The sequence below is a fragment of the Sus scrofa genome, chromosome 8 (assembly GCF_054392235.1).
Source record: "Sus scrofa isolate SSC_HxYL_T2T_F1_AM1 chromosome 8, Sscrofa_HxYL_maternal_Yorkshire_Landrace_v2.0, whole genome shotgun sequence".
In the NCBI taxonomy this organism is placed as follows: Eukaryota; Metazoa; Chordata; class Mammalia; order Artiodactyla; family Suidae; genus Sus; species Sus scrofa.
This window is the reverse complement of record NC_139390.1, coordinates 130,939,064-130,957,201: the sequence shown is the minus strand read 5'-3', so window position 1 is coordinate 130,957,201 and position 18,138 is coordinate 130,939,064. Positions and strand designations below refer to the sequence as shown.

The window sequence follows — 18,138 nt, the reverse complement described above, 5'->3', positions numbered from 1 at the left end:
TTCTGCTATTTCTGCATTATTTAAAAGGCCATGAGGGGTAAGAAAACCTTATCCATTATTCATGTTTGTTTCAGGCTAAGTGTTGGATTCCCAGATGCTGAGAATTTATAAATGTCTATTTGGAAAGCACTGACCACAATACAAACTGCTCTTGGGTTGTTTTTACATCTTAAACATTTTTGTCAGCCTTCCTCAGTTCTGACCATTTGCATCTCTTTTTACTAATTAACATAAACCAAATTATGTTATGAAATGTTAGTTTGTTTTTTTTTTTTTGCATGGATATGTGTGTCTGTTGGGAAGAAAGGTCAAGACTGCCTGAGTATAAGAACTATTTGTGTGAATATATAATACGCGTATCAGACATTTCAAATATGATGTAGATCTTCTGTGGTAGGTATGCTTTTTGAAATGATTTTCATTGAATTATTAAAAAGGTTTGCCTTAATCAGACGCATGGCTCACCTACAAATACAGTTTTCCCCAAGAAGAGCTTAAGCCTAGGATGGTATCTATCCTGACAGTGCCTTAGAAGTACATTTGCAAGGGATGTAGAAGAAATAACCTTAAGCCTTACACTGGAGCTGTGTATTCACATCATTTATATAACATCAACGATGCCTACAGGCCCACCAAAATTATATCCGGGAGTTCCCGTCGTGACTCAATGGTTAATGGGTCCGACTAGCAACCAGGAGGGTGCAGGTTCGATCCCTGGCCTTGCTCAGTGGGTTAAGGATCTGGCGCTGCCGTGAGCTGCGGTGCAGGTCACAGACGCGGCTCGGATCCTGTGTTGCTGTGGCTGTGGTGTAGGCCGGCGGCTATAGCTTCCTTTAGACCCCTCGCCTGGGAACCTCCATATGCCTCAGGTGTGGCCCTAGAAAAGAACAGAAAAAAAAAATTATATAGCCAGGTACCAACTATGTCTCATCCCCTCCATAGACCCAACCTGCAACTCTCAGTGTTCCATGACCCAGAAGTACTCTCTGGACAGAAACTCCAGAAGGAAATACTCTGAATTTCGGGGGTGGGGGGATTTCTTCCTGTGGCTTCCTGGATGCATTTTTCTACCACTGCTCCTCTTCCTCTTCTGGCTACCCTTCCTCCTCCCTTGCAAGGGCAGGGCTTCCCCACTCCCTGAGCTCTAGGTGTGGCTCTTCGAGCAGCCCACTTTAGGAGCCGAGAGTCTAGACCACAGCCAGCTGCCCTGGCACAAAGCCTGCTTTCTCCACTCAATAGCTGAGTGACCGACCTAGAGCAACTTACTTAGCCCTTCTGTGCCTAGGACTGCGTATCTGCAAAGCAGGGACAATGGCGTCCTACAGATTGTTTCAAAGATTCATTGAGTTAATAGAAGATATTTAGAATCTTGCCTGGCACATAACAAATAAACACTACTGAGAATTTTCTATTATTATTTTTTCCTTTCATTCTCCCTTGATATTCTCCCCAATCACAAATGTTAAAATTATACAGTTGGTTCCTGAGTCTATCTCAGGATCTGCTCTCTGTTCAGAAAGCCACACCTGTGTTTCTAAGTGTCCCTTGGACCCCTTTGTCCTGATGACGAATCCATACCTCTGACTGAATATTCCAGAAGCAAACTTCCCATATTCACACTCCAGAGTACCTGCCCCTGAATTGCTACTCTTACTTAGCGACAGACTTGATCTTCTGCTCCACTCTATTCAGGGTTAGTCGCCAGCACCTGCAAGAATTACTCAGTAGAACCTTTCATACCCATTCCCTTCCTGTAATTCATGTGTCTTCACCCCGGCTCTCCAGGCTTTACTGAACTGGACACTATCTTTCCATGGACCTCAGACGACTCTTTAACATCTATTTCCAGTCATGTCTATCTTCTGTTTACATCTCTCCAATAGTTCTCCACTAACTCAAACTGAATCTCCACTTTTCTCTCCTGCTGTCACGGTCCATCCCAATAAAACTCCGATCTATTATTTTAGGTTCTCTGGAAATAACATGCCAGATAGAGTCTGTACTGACTGTTGCCCCTGTGTTTCTTCATGCTGTTCCCTTCATCCAGAAATCTTTTATTTTTCCCAGTATTGTTGGTCAAACTCTACCTTCCCTTAGGGCCAATCTCAAACGTTAGCTCCTTTTCAGATTTCCTCAGAATAACACGATGCCCTCTTGCCCTGAACTCTCACAAGACTCTGCCCTCATCTAATGCATTTATCACCCTCCAACTGGTCTCCTAAGCCTTCACATACTTCTTTTACTACTTCTTCAGAGGCACCTACTATACATCCTTTAAAGCTTCAAAAGGGAGAAAACGAATGGCAATAATAGCACAAGGAATTAAGCTCATTTATTCTGTAAAGCAGCAGCCTGTTGTCAAATGCTAACTCTCTTCCTCACAGTCCTCATAAAAAGGATGGGAAAACATATAATGAAGCAGCACACAAGAGGAACATAGAGTGTGAGCAATTATGCCAATTCCTTTTATAGGGAGAACACAGCTGAGATAAACACGGAAGCAGATTATTTACCATCCACAGGTCTCATTGCCAAATTCTTCCACTACTAAATTTTTCATTAAAAGAAATCAAGGAAGGTAAACAAAAGTAGCCCTTGGGAGGAATCAGCATACCGGAAACAGCTTATTTATCAGCATGGCTTCAGAGAAATCTCTAATTTGTTTCTGTAACTGCATTTCGGGGGGCCAAATACTTGTGTTCATGCACCTGGGTGCAGGTACGCACGCCTATCATCTCTAGGGTGTGAGGTGGGTGGCTCAGGCTGGGGCCACTTACCTTCAGGGCATCCTGAGTGTCATCCAGACAGTAGACTCGGAGGCTGTACTCCAGAGAGGAGCAGCAGAGTGGTCCGAAGATGGCCAGCTTCAGGCGCTTTGCAGCGGCTTTGGTGGTGGACTGCCCCACCAGGGCATAGGTGCCAAGGTTCTCAGACAGGAGGTGGCAGGCCTCTGCATCCAGCTGAATGTAGCAGGGTGTGGTGAAGTTTTCCTCTCCAACCACCACCACATCCTGCAGGACGGGAAGGAAGAGGCTGTGGCTGAGGCACTGGGGAGCTCCTGGCCTCCGGGACGCTGACCAATGGCAATGCACAAAGCAGGACCTCTTGAGTTTTGATTATTCCTTCTCCTGCTCTTTTTTCTTTCTCTGACCTTATTATAGTTCTATTTGCATTCTTAGTCTGTTCTTTCCTTCACTTCCCTTGTCTTTATACTGATAGCATACTTTATTTAGAAGATCTTCATTTAGCCTTTTTTGATCGTCCAAGAATCTACATTACTAGACTCTATCTAAAATTCCAAAAGAGACTCATAGGTTATTTATTTATTTATTTTTTTTAAGGGCCCTGCCTGCAGCATATGGAAGTTCCCAGGCTAGGGGTCAAATCAGAGCTACAGCCGCTGGCCTACACCACAGCCACAACAACGTAGGATCCAAGCCGAGTCTGTGACCTACACCACAGCTCGTGGCAATGCCGGATCCTTAACCCACTGAGCGAGGCCAGGGATGGAACCTGCATCCTCATGGATACTAGTCAGGTTCATTACCGCTGAGCCACAACAGGAAGTTATCCTTTTAACTTCAGTGTATCTGAGTTGATTATCTGTTTCTCGTATTTGCTTTAATCTCCATATTGCTGATTTAATCCAAAAGTACTATTTTATTTCAATGCCATTATCGTAGTGTTTCCCCCTAAAAAATTAAGGGGTTTGAAAAAAATTTAAAAAAGAATTACAGAAATTAAGGAATTATGCAACACTATTCTACTGTGTTCTCCCAAACTCACCCATCAGCTACTTTCCACAGCAATACACTGCTTTTCCCCATAATCTGGACTCTTTGACCTTCCTAAAAGTACAATATGGCAACCTCTATGCCTTTAAAGACATGTTATTTTTCATGTAATCCTTTAAACAAACTAATCTTTTATATTTTTAAAACATTTAGGAAAAAACAAAGTGGAACTGATGAGTTTTATAAAAAATAGTTACTAACTAGATTTTGATTTAACCCAATGACTCAGGTCACAGAAATTATCTAAAAGACTAAGAATGGAATCTATAAACCAAGGCTCACAATTCCACATGCCTCCCAGGGTGGCCAGGTGATGGAATGTGTGAAGCAGGTAGGGCAGAAGATAATAAGGAATGGTGAAGATTGCAGGGAAGCAGAGCATGAGCCAGTCTGAAGAGCTCAGTCTCCACTTGGCTTTAGCCATTGCAGCGCTGCAGGAATGGCCTCTAGGCACTTCATAGGCATCTTTGCTAGTGAAATTTTTTTTTTTTTTTTTTTGCCATAAAAGATAAAAGAGCAAAAAAATAAAAGAGGGGCATTTAAAAAAATTAAACATGAAAAATGAATAACAAAAATTAAAAGACATTATCATGAAACATAAAATATTTAAATACATTTGAAATATGTGTTGATTCATGACAATCCCATGCAAAAAACTGATTTTATTTTGTGGGTTGTACCTAAGCACTTGTCTTCAAAGCCTTTCATTTGTAGTATTATATGGGTTTTTTGTTTGTTAATTCATCTCATTTGGCTTTTTTTTTTTTTTTGCTAAAATTCCTTCATCATCAAGAGAGGTATCAGGTTCCAAATACTAAGCTGCATATTTATAACTACGCTTTGCACTATGTTGCCGAAGCCTCTGCACTGTTGTTTCTTCTTGGTATGTGCTGTCACATGTTCCTTGATAGATGTTCCAAAGTTCTCTGGGCTCAACTCTATGTCTTTTCAGCCCTCGGCCTCTTTCAGATTTATGTAGTATAAAAATGAGAGTACTGCATCAGTGGAGAGATGAAACCAAGCTGTCAACCAGTTGAAATGAAACTGTCAAACCAAACCATCAACCAGTTATTTTATCTTTTACAGCAAAACTGCCTTATGGCCAATTAATTAGGTGGCAAAAATGTCTATGGTGAAGAAGCTTACGGTGAAAGTACCAGACACAGCAGGAAGACAGGCCCAGCGAGGACACAGCCTTTAATTTTTTAAGAGTTTCTTGGAAGTTGATTTTTTATGTGAAATCTTCCTCTTTTTTTTTGGCTGCACCCATGGCATGTGGAAGTTCCCGGGCCAGGGGTTGAATCAACACCGCAGTTGCAGTAACGCTGGATCCTTAACCTGCTGTGCCACAAGGAACCTCCCCTCCAACGTTTGATTAATCCAACTTTAAAAGAAAATTTTATGTGGGAGAAATAAAATCCATGTGTGGATTTAGCCTCTGCATTAGGTTAATCTCAGAGAGGCAGCAACCCTATCTACTTGGCTTCCTACTGTATCTCATTGGGCCAAATGGTTGTCAAAAAATAAAAAATAAAAAAAATAAAAGTGAATGACAAAGGCTGGACAAAGCTGTGAAAGGAGTCCCTAAAGGTAGTTGTTTAATAGTTGGGCCTTATGATATCATCTGAACTACAGTAAGGGCTGTGCTTTAATAGCATTCATGACGTCATTTCATCAATGACATCGGTACCCAAAGAAGCTCAAACTGAATCAGAAAGGGGAGAAAGAAATGCAGCACCTCCAGTTTGGCCCAGTCCCCAAAGGACACCTGGAAAGAAGCTGCTTTCTCCAGCAGGGCAAGCCTCGAGTGTCATTTCCTGATGGCCTATTATAGAAAGCCTCCCAGAAGAAATGGTGGAGAATAAAGATGCTCCATGTCTCTGTCACAAGTATGAGTGTTTGCATCAGGATTTTGCTCTTCTACTCGTCTCATCTCCTTTCTTTTCATAATGTTACTGTGGTTATTGCTGTTATTACTCAAATTCAGAAACTGGGTGTTAAGGCAGAGAATTGTGTGAACAATTTAGGATCCCTTGAGAATAAGACTCTGGGATATTTCTTAGATCATTTCAACTTAAATGGAACTGAAGTTAGATTTGGTAAAGTCTAGTCTTAACATAAAGTACAGCCCTAGACTTCAATCCTGGACTTCAGGTCCTCTGGCAAGGAGTTATGCCTCATGTTACTAAGAGGAGAGCCCGTCCAGAGAGGACATTCCAGGTAATTCCAAGGATGCCTGCTATGCTGCTAACCCTACTGCTATGTTTTCCTAAAATATTAGGGGTTTGAGTCTTCACGGTTTTTTTCCCTAAAATTTTCTTTCCCCAAAGAAAAACACCGTAAGTAATCACGAAATATATCCAACATGCATGCTGGATAACTCTCTCTGTAATGATGACGCAAATCATATTTTTAAGGTACTAGGTAGAAGATCTTCACGGTAAATATAAGGAATCCCTTCGTACTTAATTTCAAGTGTTTGCAGGGTTCTGATGTAAAGAACAGGTTCTGTTTAAGGCACTGTCCTTAAGAAGTTCTGCAAGCAGCAGCTACAGAGAGCCAAGATGCCACAGAGGTCCTTCACTGTAGGTGCTTAGGATACACCCTTCTTCTTTTCCCAGGGAAGTTCAAGTTCAGACCCACAGTCCTGGTGCTTGTTGGTAAGTAAGTGCCTAACATTTTCTGACCCAGGGGCCGAACTGAAAATTTAGAAAATATATGTTTCCCTTCCCAAGACGGTATGCATAGTCTAAAAGAGACTTAGGTAAAACTCTTAAATGCACTTTCCCTATGCGTCAGCTAATGCTTGGCCAACATTTTCTTTGTGCCTATCTACCAATCAGTAGATAAATGCTCTCAGGAACCAGTGTCTGTCTCTCTCCTCTCCCCCGCCCCTTTCCCTTCCTCTCTGTCCCCCACTCTCTTTCATTTTGAGGTAGGCTAAAAATCCATGTTTTGTTTTAAAAATAAAATCTTTTGCATAACTGTTCTGGCTCATCTACAAGGATTACTCTTTGGTTCCGACTTTATCCCAGTAGAGGCTCACCTCCCACTGTCCCTGTGCTGCCTGGCTCTTGAGCTGTATCTTCCAGTCCTCGGTATTGGGATCTGCACAGTGATGCATAGTGAGGATGACAGGGCGGGTCAGCAGGGCTCCTGGAGGCCCACAGCTCACCACAGGGGTCAAGAGTGTCTGAGAGTCCTCCATGGGCGGCCTAGGAGGAGAGCAGAGATTGGCGTCATGACAGTGCCGTAATACTGACGTACTACATACCCACTGAAATTTCAGATCTAAAGTTGTACAAATAGTTTCTTCTTGGAGGGTTTTTTTTTGCGGGGGGGGGTGGGGAGGGGGGTTGAGGTAGAATTAAATGGGAAGACATGCACTTTATACCAAGACTTTGATCTTGTAAGACTTGGGGTCTTTCTGATAACAGTGAATCTGCCTGCATCTCTTTGATCCCTTCCTTCAGACACAGGTCTGGCTTTGGTCATTTCCTCTGAATTCACGTACAGATACTTTCAGGATGGAATGAGAAAGATCGGATCCTTATGAAGTTACATGACTATCTTTTCTGATAAGAGCTGCCAGTGGTTTCACAGAGTTTTAGGTACTTTTCTGCTTTTAGGACCTAACTTGAAAAACACTTCAAAAAAAAAATAGAGTAAGAACACCCCAGAGCTGAACTTCTTCCAAATGACTTTCAGGAATAATTGAGGCTAGCACAGCAGATTCAGTATTTCAAATATGAACACAAAGAAAATAAAACTGTATTTCTATACTAATTTAAAGTGATATTTCTCTACATGCATGCTTCGCACTCTGAGATCTGGGTGGAATGAACTTCAAAGACCCAAATTCTTTACTTTCACTTTTTTCCCCCAATTGCCTTATTCTTTCCCTAACAAGACTGCAACCAACCAGCCAATGGATAAATGAACCCGAGCTACCAGTTGATATGTGAGGAAGTAGCCCCCGGGTGTTGACTGGATTGCCCCAAGTCACACGACTAACAAGGGCTACTGCTGGATCCAAAACCAATGCCTTTGCAGAAACAATACTCAAAACTATGCTGTCAGAATAGCATGACTTAAGAAATCCTGGCCTCACAGAATTTTAGAGACGGGCGAGCCCTCAGAGTCAATAAGCACAGAGCTTCTCTACAACATGCTGACATAGGGTCAGTTCTTTAAACTCTTCCAAAATTGTAGCCAGCTACTACTGAAGGGTCACATCATCTATTATTAAGTCACATTTATAAAACATTCTTACTTAGAAGGAACACAATCTGCCCTCCTGACACTTCTCTTCATATATCCCTGGCCTGTCTTCTCCCCATTCTAGCACGAAAGAACCTCTTACACACTGACAGGTTATTACATCTCTAAAAAGTCTTTTCTTCCAGACCAACCCTCCTCAATTTTTGCAACTTCAGCTAGAAAAACATGGTTTCCAGGTATCTCCCTATCATAATTCTATCTTTATTTTCTTAGAGATGGTCTGTCAGTGTTTCAGTGTCTTCGGTCGAGTGGAGCATCTTGAAATGAAGCTGAGACAGTTATCCCTAAGTATCTGTAGAAAACTGGTTCCAGGACACCTTGCAGATACCAAAATCCCCAAATGTTCAAGTTTCTTATATGAAATGGCATATAACCATTGCGTAAAAATTATGCAACCATTATAAAAATTTTATAATCATTTATAACCAAAAAATTATATAACCACTACATAAAATTGCATACAACCTACACATATCCTCTCATATACTTCAAATCATCCCTAGATTATTATAATACCTAATATAATTTAAATGCTATGAAAATAGCTGCCACTGCAAATTAAATGTGCCACTGCAAATTTAAGTCTGCTTTCTGGAGATTTCTTGCAAAAAATGGTTTTTTTTCCAAGTGTTATTGATCTGAGGTTGGTAGAATCTGCAGATACTGAACCCAGAGATTCTGTGGGGACCGACTGTTCTTAAGACACAGTATTGAGGGACCACCATTTTCCTTGCTTTGGAATATGTAGTTAGATCAATGCCTCACAAAATTGTTGCCTTTGATTATTCTCAATCAATTATTTATAAATATTATTTAGCAGACTTGAGTTAGATGGGAAGATAGAGATAATATGGTTAAGCATCTCCTTTATAAAAAGAGGCAACGAAGCCCCAAGAAGGTTAAGTAATTTGTTAAAGCTAACCACTCTATGCATTCCTAACATGAAAGCCTCTTAGGCTGTCTTTATAGGTCTGTGGTTGAAATGATGGCTTTTGAAACTATATAGAGAAATTTATATTTAGCTATCTAATTTCACCTTAATAGTTTTAGGACAATTTTCAGGTCATGTATTTCTTAATGCTATGTCTTCCCTCCAAATGTTGTCTATCTCTTTCAGTCTTTTACCCTCCATAAATTTGATATGCCTGCCATTTATGTTCTCATTCCAATCACTGATAACACTGTAATACAAGAATAGGGCAAAGACAGAGCTCTTTCAAGGACAATGCTTGAAACCTCTCTCTAGTCTGACATCAACACTTAAGAGTTATTTAGTTCAGTCAAATATAAACCCATTAAAATGCACATTGCACAGTTCATATCTTTCCATTTCATTCATGTGGATATTACAAAGGACATATCAAATTCCTTTATAATTGCAACAGCCACTTGAAATGGATTTTTCTCTAGTCTTGATCTGTGGCTAATATATTAACTACTACATAATCTAGAAGTTAGCTTATATCAATGGCTTACACTCACTTAACACTCAATGAAAGATAGTAGCTCTTATTATTTTTTTAATATTGTTGGAAGACTATTCCTCATGGATCTCTCATGTTTCTACATTGTCCTTTTTTTTTTTTTTTTTCAAGGCAACTGTACAGCAATCACCTTGGAAGATAAAGATGGTACTTACCTCTGGAGAAATGGCAGACATGTCTACTTCCCATCATAAAACACTCTGGGGTTCCCTAAGCTCAAAGGTCTATTCCTGGAACACAACCACAGAGTGTGTAGATGCCACCTGTTTGTCTTTACATCACTCTTTCAGAACTGGGGCTTGGAAAATGGGCACCAACATGGTAATACTTTGGCTAGCACTACTGCTGTGAGCAATAAACTATCCTCTGTCTCTGACTCAGGAGTTTTATGTCATTTATGAGCATCCACCAAAGTGTGGCAGCCGACTTGGTACGTCACAAGCAAGGTCAAATCTTAGAAATTCCGAAGTTCTTAGTAATTATTATCACCCGTTCTAAGAACTCAAGTTAAAATTTGGTGTATTTTCTCCTTAATAAAACTTGGCTATCAGTGCTTCCTCGTTAATTATAAAATTTCACTAGAATCTCCCAACTTACAGCTTTCCTTTCCTTCTATTTCAGAAATTTTTTTTTCAAAAATTATCTTTTTATTCTTTTAATACCATCTCCATTTTCACCGAATAATAACATAGTTTTACTGCATCAAAAGTTATCAAAGTACTTGGAAACGTACTTATATTTGGAACTGCAAGGTGAATGGCAGCTTGAGAACTCATTACTGTCCCCTTTTGGTTTTCATTTCCTCTTAGCCCAGTTTGTCTTCCTTTGTCCCAGTCTGAAATTCACTCTCTAAGAATGTGAGTGAAGTCTTGCTTTCACTGTGTTGACTTAGTTGATATTATATTATTTGCTGTAAGCAGTAATCGTATTCTTGCATAATTCTACTTTTCCCACTGGGGGCAGGAGGGAAGGCAGTAATGGCTGCATTTTCCTGAGCACTACTCTTACCTTTTAGTTTCAAGTGTACCTTAAGAATGAGCATTAAACTTTTAAGGAGGAGACTAAAGTGGAATCCATTTCAAGTGGTCCTTGCAACAAAGTTGGGGATTGGAAACATCTGTGTCTTAGTCTACTGTTAGCAGCTGGTGCTTGAGGCAGAAGGAGGGCAGATTCTTCTCATCACTGAGTTGGAACAGAAGGGAGAAGACTCCCTGCTGGGCTGGGGCGCTGTCAGACCTGCACTCCCCTGACATGCAATATTGATGGGCAACATTCTTGGAGGAGGGACAGCAAGGGAAAGAAGGGGCAGTAGGTGTCAAAAGAATTTATTAACCCAGTGAGGTGCAAGAATGTAATGAATAGGGAAGTGGTGATGTGGAATTGATAACAGGGAATGCAAAACAAAGAAGAAATAATGATAAGAATCTTTTTTGGGTTTTCAAGATAAAAGAAGTATAATACTCAAACTGGAAACATTTCCAAGCATATATGGAAGGAGCCTCTTTGGGAAGGTTAAGATTTAACTTTGTGAAACCAAAGGTCAGAGTTTGAATCCACATTTCTTTATTTACATAAAGGGAGGATATGAAAATATGTACAGCCAAAATAGTAAAAAATAAATCTTTTATGTTTTTGCAGAGAAGGGTCTTTATTCCTTTATGTCTCATGTGTTATCTAAGCTATTTAAGCAGACATTCTGTAAATATTAATTGCAGATGATATGGAAATGAACTCATGGTAAAAATTAGCTGCAGAAATAGCAATTAAGTAGAAATTCAGCAATGAACAATGATTCAATTCTTAAAGGCTTTTCAAAGTCCAACAAGGAAAAAAAGATCATGGTAAACGCTGGAGGTGTTCTGAGAACTCTAAGACAAAGTCTTCAGAGAGGAGTTTTAGTTTCCTGTCAGATTTTCTTATCCTTTTCTTGCTGTTATCAGCAAGAAGAACTTCTCCGATACAGAAGTGCACAATTTACAAAACTTTCATAAAAGCTATTACATTTGCTGCCCAAGGCACATCTGTAAGGTAGTCAGGATAAGTATTTATATTACCTTTTTTTTTTTTTTTCCCCACAAGAGGAAACTGGAATCTAGAGATATTAACACACTTCCCTAAAGCCACAAAGCTAGTCATGGGCAAAGCTAGGATCCAAGCACAAGTCGTCTGGTTTCTTTCACACAGTCGTATATTCTGGGTTGCTTATCTGGATTCAGGGCTTGCAGGTTTTTTTTTTTAATATATATTTTTTTGTTTTCGATTTGTTTGCTAAAGCAAGCTCAGCACTGCTTCTTGAAAAGAATCTTTTTCCATCTACCTCTGTGTGATTAACACACATCTTTCGTCAGGTCCCTCAGGATGACAATCGCATCCTAGACTCAGCTCCCTCTTAAAGCACAGGGTTTCATGTATAACTGGCAACTTGAAATATCTGCACTCAAGGTATCCGACAAGGAGTATCTAACTCACTTGCTCTCAAAAGCTCGATTGAGCAAAAAAAAAAAAAAAAAAAAAAATTTATGGGAGCCACTCTGAAGGGTTGTGCTCCCATTTCCCTAGACAGGCCAAAATCTGTCCCTGGATTAAGCCAGAACAGCTAAGTACTGTGCCCCAGACTGAAGCGCTAAACCTTGTGGAACTACTTTACTGAATTTAAACTTGGGCTTTACACTATCTGCGCACACGGAAGGACACTGACAGAAGTATCTACATGAAGCTCACTGCTATTTTTTACTATTCAATGCTGTTCACTGTATGAACAAAATGTTTCCTTTATGAGAAGCCAAAGGAGAAATAACTGAGCTTCTTCCTGGCATATTTTTCCCTTTTGGACACATGGATCTTGTAACTTACCATGTTCCCCTAGCGAAAGCTTTGAAACAGTAACTTCATGACCTATTAACAAGAATTCTGTTGGGAATTATACCACATATTTTATATTCTAACTGCTTACCTGGCTTTCTCTTTTCTAATCTTACTTTTTCCATTTTCTCATTTTTTCATCTGCTTATTCAAAAAAATTTTCCTTCTGTTGAAAAAGCCTGTTTTCATAGATCACCTTGAATCATTTCTTTAGAAGTAGGACTCAATAAATAAACACTGCGGAGCACAGTGAGAGAATAACATTTAAACACACCCGGACTCCGCTCCTTTCCCCTCTCTACCTTTAGTCTTTTTATAGCTGTTCCTTCAAAAAAGAGATTTAGGACTCTATCACTGGGTTTCACTGAGAGATAACAGTAACAACTGCTATTTTACAAAGGTCCAGACAACACATTAAATAAAATGAAAACCTTCTGCTACATGATTATGTACAAAGGGTATCTGGCCCACAATCCTAACATATTACTTCATTATTTATACTCAGTAAATAGAATGATACTCTTAATTGCCTCACCACTAACTCATACCTTAAACCTTTCCTACTGGGATTGCATCCTTTAAAACAAACAAACAGACAAACAAAACCCAACACTAAAAGCAACCAGTGTCTCAAAGTTGACAAATCCAATACCTAAAAAAATTATTCTTTTTCTTTGCATTTTAATTTTAGTAGTACCTCTGTGAATCACTTCCTCCAGCTTGAAACTCTCTTCACCTTGGATTTTTTTCCTATTAGACTTAAAATCATTCATTCTTGCGTTGAAAAACATTTACTGAGGAGCAAACTCTCTATTAAGCACATTGCTAGATGCAAACTATTCTTCTGCTTTATCCTCGTACAGTCGAAAAACATTTACTGAGGAGCAAACTCTCTATTAAGCACCTTGCTAGATGCAAACTATTCTTCTGCCTTATCCTTGTACAGTCGATTTAGTTTTGTTCATCATACCCAAAACTTAATCAGAGTATTTCCTTAAGTTGTCTTCTAAGTTCTCTGCTTTCTGCCGCTGCACTCTTTCCCTCCGAGGATCCACTCACTGGTGGCTTCCCATCTGCGTCTCTAACGTGAATCCCATGTCGCCCCTTGCCCATGCTGTGCACATCAAAATCAGAATTTGTTCTTGCTCCGTGAACCAAATGCTGCTTCTGACCCTTGGCATTACTCTCACAATTTTCGCACTGCCCAAGGCTTGACTCCTAGATACATTCTGTGTGTTTTTCCGCTTTTTGCCACACTTCTGACCAGTTGTGAAATCCCTCTTCTTCTGAAATACATTTTTCTTTCCATTCTCTAGACTCAGGCCTGGCTCCTTTCCTCCTCGCCTCACACCGTGATTACTGTCTCAGGCCAACCAGGCCCCCTAGCTTTCTGGGGAGTCTTTCTGTTTCCTCTAACCAATTCATCCTGCACAGTGTCACCAGATCAACCTTTGAAGAGCACTGCTGTTCCTGCAGCACTTGGCTGCTCAGGAGCTTATACGGTTTCCCACAATTTACCAAAAAAAAAAAAAAAAGTTCTATTTACCTTTATATTTGGAATGTCTAAATTGACTTTTTGGCCTTTTGAGAAAACTACTAGGCAAGGAGAGAATAGAGAGAAAGGGAATATTAACATACATATCTTCATTTCAAATTGTTTTTCAATAAGAAATGATCAAGGGCCAAACTTCAGTCTGAGTCAGACTCATTTTTTAAAGCTGCTACTGGAAACAAGGCAAAAAGGCCTATGGTGGTGCCATTAATGGCGGGGATTGTATCCACAGGGGGAAACGGGCTTGGCAGCCTCTCCAGGGATGTGCAAAGCGGGAGAGGCAGAAATCAGCAGTGCTGCCCTTTAGCTTTTGGTCAGAGACAGCCTGGCCCGTCGCTGCAGCTCATTTAGGCTGCTCATCTGCCATTCTGTGCTTTCTCTTAGAGCATCTTCCGTAATGATAAGGCCCCCTCTTGTCACATTCACTTGCCACATGCAATTAAGTTCACACCTCCCTTTAGACAGTTCATATCAGCAGAGGATCAGCTGGCTGGTATCCAGCTGGAAAAACACCCAGTTTTGGATGCAATGAAGGCGATCACAGAGAAGGAAAATGGAGAAAAAGAATCACCATTTTCCTACACATGCCCTGAAGGAACATTTTTATCTCCTGCGGTCCTCACAGTGTCTTCTCTGAAAGATGTTCTAAAATGTGATGCGAGAAAGGATCCTTGGTGAATAACAGAAAGAAACTGTGCTCAACAATAATAAAAATTACAATCAAAAATAAGAGGGCAGAGGCTGTCTGGTACCGGGTGCCATGGAGGGCAGGATGGCATGTTGGAGCGAGAACTTGGTGAGGAGATAACCTGGGTGGGAATTCTGCCTTCTCTCACCTGCTAATTGTAAAACCTTGACTGTGTGACTCAAGTCACACCCCAGTCTTTTCACCCTTAAAGGGAAACTCATCATAACTTACAGAATTGCAGTGAGAGGTAAATGAAACCAGAAGGAGGCTGACTGTATGGTAGCTACGTTTTGCAGTATTGCTGTATCTTAAAACAATAGTCTTCTTGTGTTTTTATAAGAAAAATGCATCTAGATCACAACAGAGAATTAGTGAAGAAAGGGCGTTCTTATTTATTTAAGACAGTTATCTTCTTGTGTTTGTTTCTTGTTTCATGGTCTCTTGTGCATAGTTTCTCTTGGGATCTTAAGATTTCTCTAGCTTCATTTTTATAAGCAGAACTTCTCTGATGCACAGCAACTTTAATAGTGTAATTCCCTCTGCACCTAACTTCAGGTGGCAGGCATGGCAAGAAGTGATTTATAGTTTCCTTTTCTTTAAAGCCAAAGGCAGAGGAAGCTAAAAGCAGAAGGGTCTAGCTTTATCAATTTCCTGTTTCTCTCTCCTTCACCCAAAGTGTACAATTATCCCAGTCAGGGTGCCGACAAAACTGTGGGAGCAAAAATCATACGAGGCACCTGACTGCCCATGTGTTTCAGCTTCAGTACAGCCCTGCAGCAGCCCCTTAAGGCTTGATTTTTCAGGTACAGATAATGGTGATCATATGGAAAAGTAAGAGACCATGAACACTACTTCTCAGCATCAAGCACAAGCCAAGACTCATTTCTGTTTAAACAACATGTCCATGTTGGCAAAAGGCCTTGAGGGATGGATGTACTTATGCTAACCTCGACTCTGGACAAGAGAAAGAAACAAAACTACAAAGGGGTCTTAGAGTTTGCTAATCTTCATTTCTCCTGTTGCAAAAGAAGGGCGTTCAGAGGGCCTGTGGCTGTTCCTTTGTATTGAGAATGGAAAAATGAATATTTGATGTGAGCAAATACAAGCTTTTAGTGATTTTCGGTTGCTCAAATTTAAGGCACATGAATAATGCTCAAGGAATTTTATTATTTTCTTAGACAGGCTGGTATGTGTGTCGGTGAAAGTACACCACCTGAGAAAACCAACGTTCTGGGCCCTACAGATGATAAATACCAGTATCTCCATGTGAGAACATAGTGAAAGAGCTTTTTGGCTACTGAAGAAGAAGACTAAAAATGCATGTTTTCCTGAGGATGCCTGAGGGGAAGAGAAAAGGTATGATGACGTCTAATGATAACCTAGCTCCACATTTGTCAGAGCTTTGCATTCAGAGCTCAGGGCCGCGGAGCAATGCCTTTGCCTTGGGAAAAATAATGATAATTACATGTAAGGACCTTCATTTCAACTACATCTCTTATTTTTAAGATCTCCGTGCACTTCAGAAGCATTCATCAGTCAGGCCTTGAAAGCACTATTTAACACACACACTTTATGTGAGAACTAATCAAGACAGACCAGATACGATTTGTTAGAGGCCAAAGTGAAAATTGAACTTAGGACTTGGAAACTCCTCTTGTTATTTTTACTTAAAATAACTTCATCTTGGTGATTATGAAATATTGAGAACAGCCCTTAGATTCAACCTAGTTTGGGTCAACCTTAGGCCCATTTAGAAAAGCCCAAGGGCAGACGTTACAGGTGCTGCACGTTAAGAAGGCGGTCTCTCAGCTTCAACGCTAGAAGACAGTCCCTAAAAGAAGAATCTGCAAGTGAGAATAAAGTGCTGGGCTGAGGTGGGGGTGGCAGGTCAGAGGTTAAGGGGTTGTCTAATTTTTTGTGACCTTTAACCCTGTAATGGCAACAGGCTGGATTCCTGAGCCAGGCCACAGGAAGCTGATGTCTCTCTGTCTGCCATGTGTCTCTGTCATACTGTCTACGGATCACAGGCCTGGCCATTTTTTCAGCTCATACGGTCACATGTCCACTTGAGAAAAGATCTCTGGCCTTCTCCTATTCAAGACCTGCAAAGGTGTCTGGAGCTTCAGAGATAAAGAGAAGCAAAAGGTGACCTTTTATAGGGTTAGAGGGCAAAGGATATGCCAGAAGCAGGGCAATGAAGAGAAAACTATGTTGGGTGTCTTCTTTCTAATGTACAATTCTCCTCCAAGTCAGACATTGATAAAGTCAAGTGCACCAGAAAAAGCATATTTACCTCATATTTTCTTTCCTGTGTACAGTCACATACATTTCGTAGACTCTCCCTTGGGGAATGGCCCCAGCGGGAATCAGCAAGCTTACTCCTGAATAGCAAAAGAGAAAAGCAGTCACATAAGACCTAGGAATCAAAAAGAAACTTCACAGAATGCCTTTGAAGCACGTGAAAAGGAATGAGGAGATTTTGTGGCTATGTCGCCATAAGCCTGCTGCTTTTTCTCTAAAGACATGTAAATATTCATAGCTGCCCTGCTTTCCTTCCTTATTGGCCTTGTTTGTTGCCACAGCTCCCTCTGAACTGTTATGGAATTACTTAAAGGAATGATGGAATTTTTTAAACTCTAGTTTTATTTAGGGAATGGACAGATGGTTCCACTGCCGTTTTCCTTGTAAAAATGAGGGCAAAACCAACAACTGCTCTTAAAATTTCAAACAGCTGTAATGACACATCATTTCTAATTAAAAAAAAAAGAAAAATCCCCGCAAGATTCAAAGTCAGGAAAAAGCTAACCTTAACAATATCAAAAATCATTTATTTGTGAAGTATCTGGTTAGCCTCAGTGTTTTTTGGGCAATAGAATAATAATTGGTGGAGAACTTCTTTCATCACACAATAACTGTAGAAAGTGAAGAGCAACTGCTACGTTTAGTGATAGCAGGTCCAGCAGGTTTTTCCTTAGCTGCTAACTGGTGCCTTTGTAGGACTGTTGGATTGAGCTTTATTCTAAGTCAACTACCAGGGGCAGGGGTTTGCAACCCGGGTTTGCATCAACTCGGAAGATTTGCTAAAGCACAGGTTACTGTACTCTACCCTCCAAGTTTCTGATTCAGAAGGCCTAGGGAAGTTGTAGTTCCAACAGGTGATGCCAGTGATGGTGGTATGTGGACCACACTATAGGAACAATGGGCTTCCATCACTAAGGCCTCATCATAGAGCATAATTCAGGATGGGCAGCAACCTGAAGATACTTGACTCCATAATTTTATTGTAATAAACACTGTTAATTTCAACTCAATAAAAATTTATGGAACATGACTGTGAGTACAGTGTTGGGCATGTAGTGAATGTCAAGAAGTAAGAGACAGTGTTCTTATCTTTGACTTGCTTATTTAAATAGCAAGGAAATGGAATATGCCAAGTGAGCAGAGGGCAATAAGGAAATGTGCCCAACAAATGCTGGA

General features: G+C 40.4%; 1 protein-coding gene across 4 annotated transcripts in view; it reads right to left on the bottom strand.

Annotated features, from left to right (window-relative positions):
- UNC5C (unc-5 netrin receptor C) overlaps nucleotides 1-18,138 on the bottom strand; it is a 381,350-nt gene that overhangs the window by 28,389 nt on the left and 334,823 nt on the right. For all 4 annotated transcript variants that reach the window (XM_021100734.2, XM_021100735.2, XM_084973398.1 and 1 more), the window contains 3 exons: nucleotides 16,955-17,042; nucleotides 6,841-7,009; nucleotides 2,778-3,011 (listed from right to left, as the gene is read on the bottom strand). In XM_021100734.2, the coding sequence (XP_020956393.2) occupies nucleotides 2,778-3,011; nucleotides 6,841-7,009; nucleotides 16,955-17,042 (491 nt within the window). The remainder of the gene's footprint in view (nucleotides 1-2,777; nucleotides 3,012-6,840; nucleotides 7,010-16,954; nucleotides 17,043-18,138) is intronic.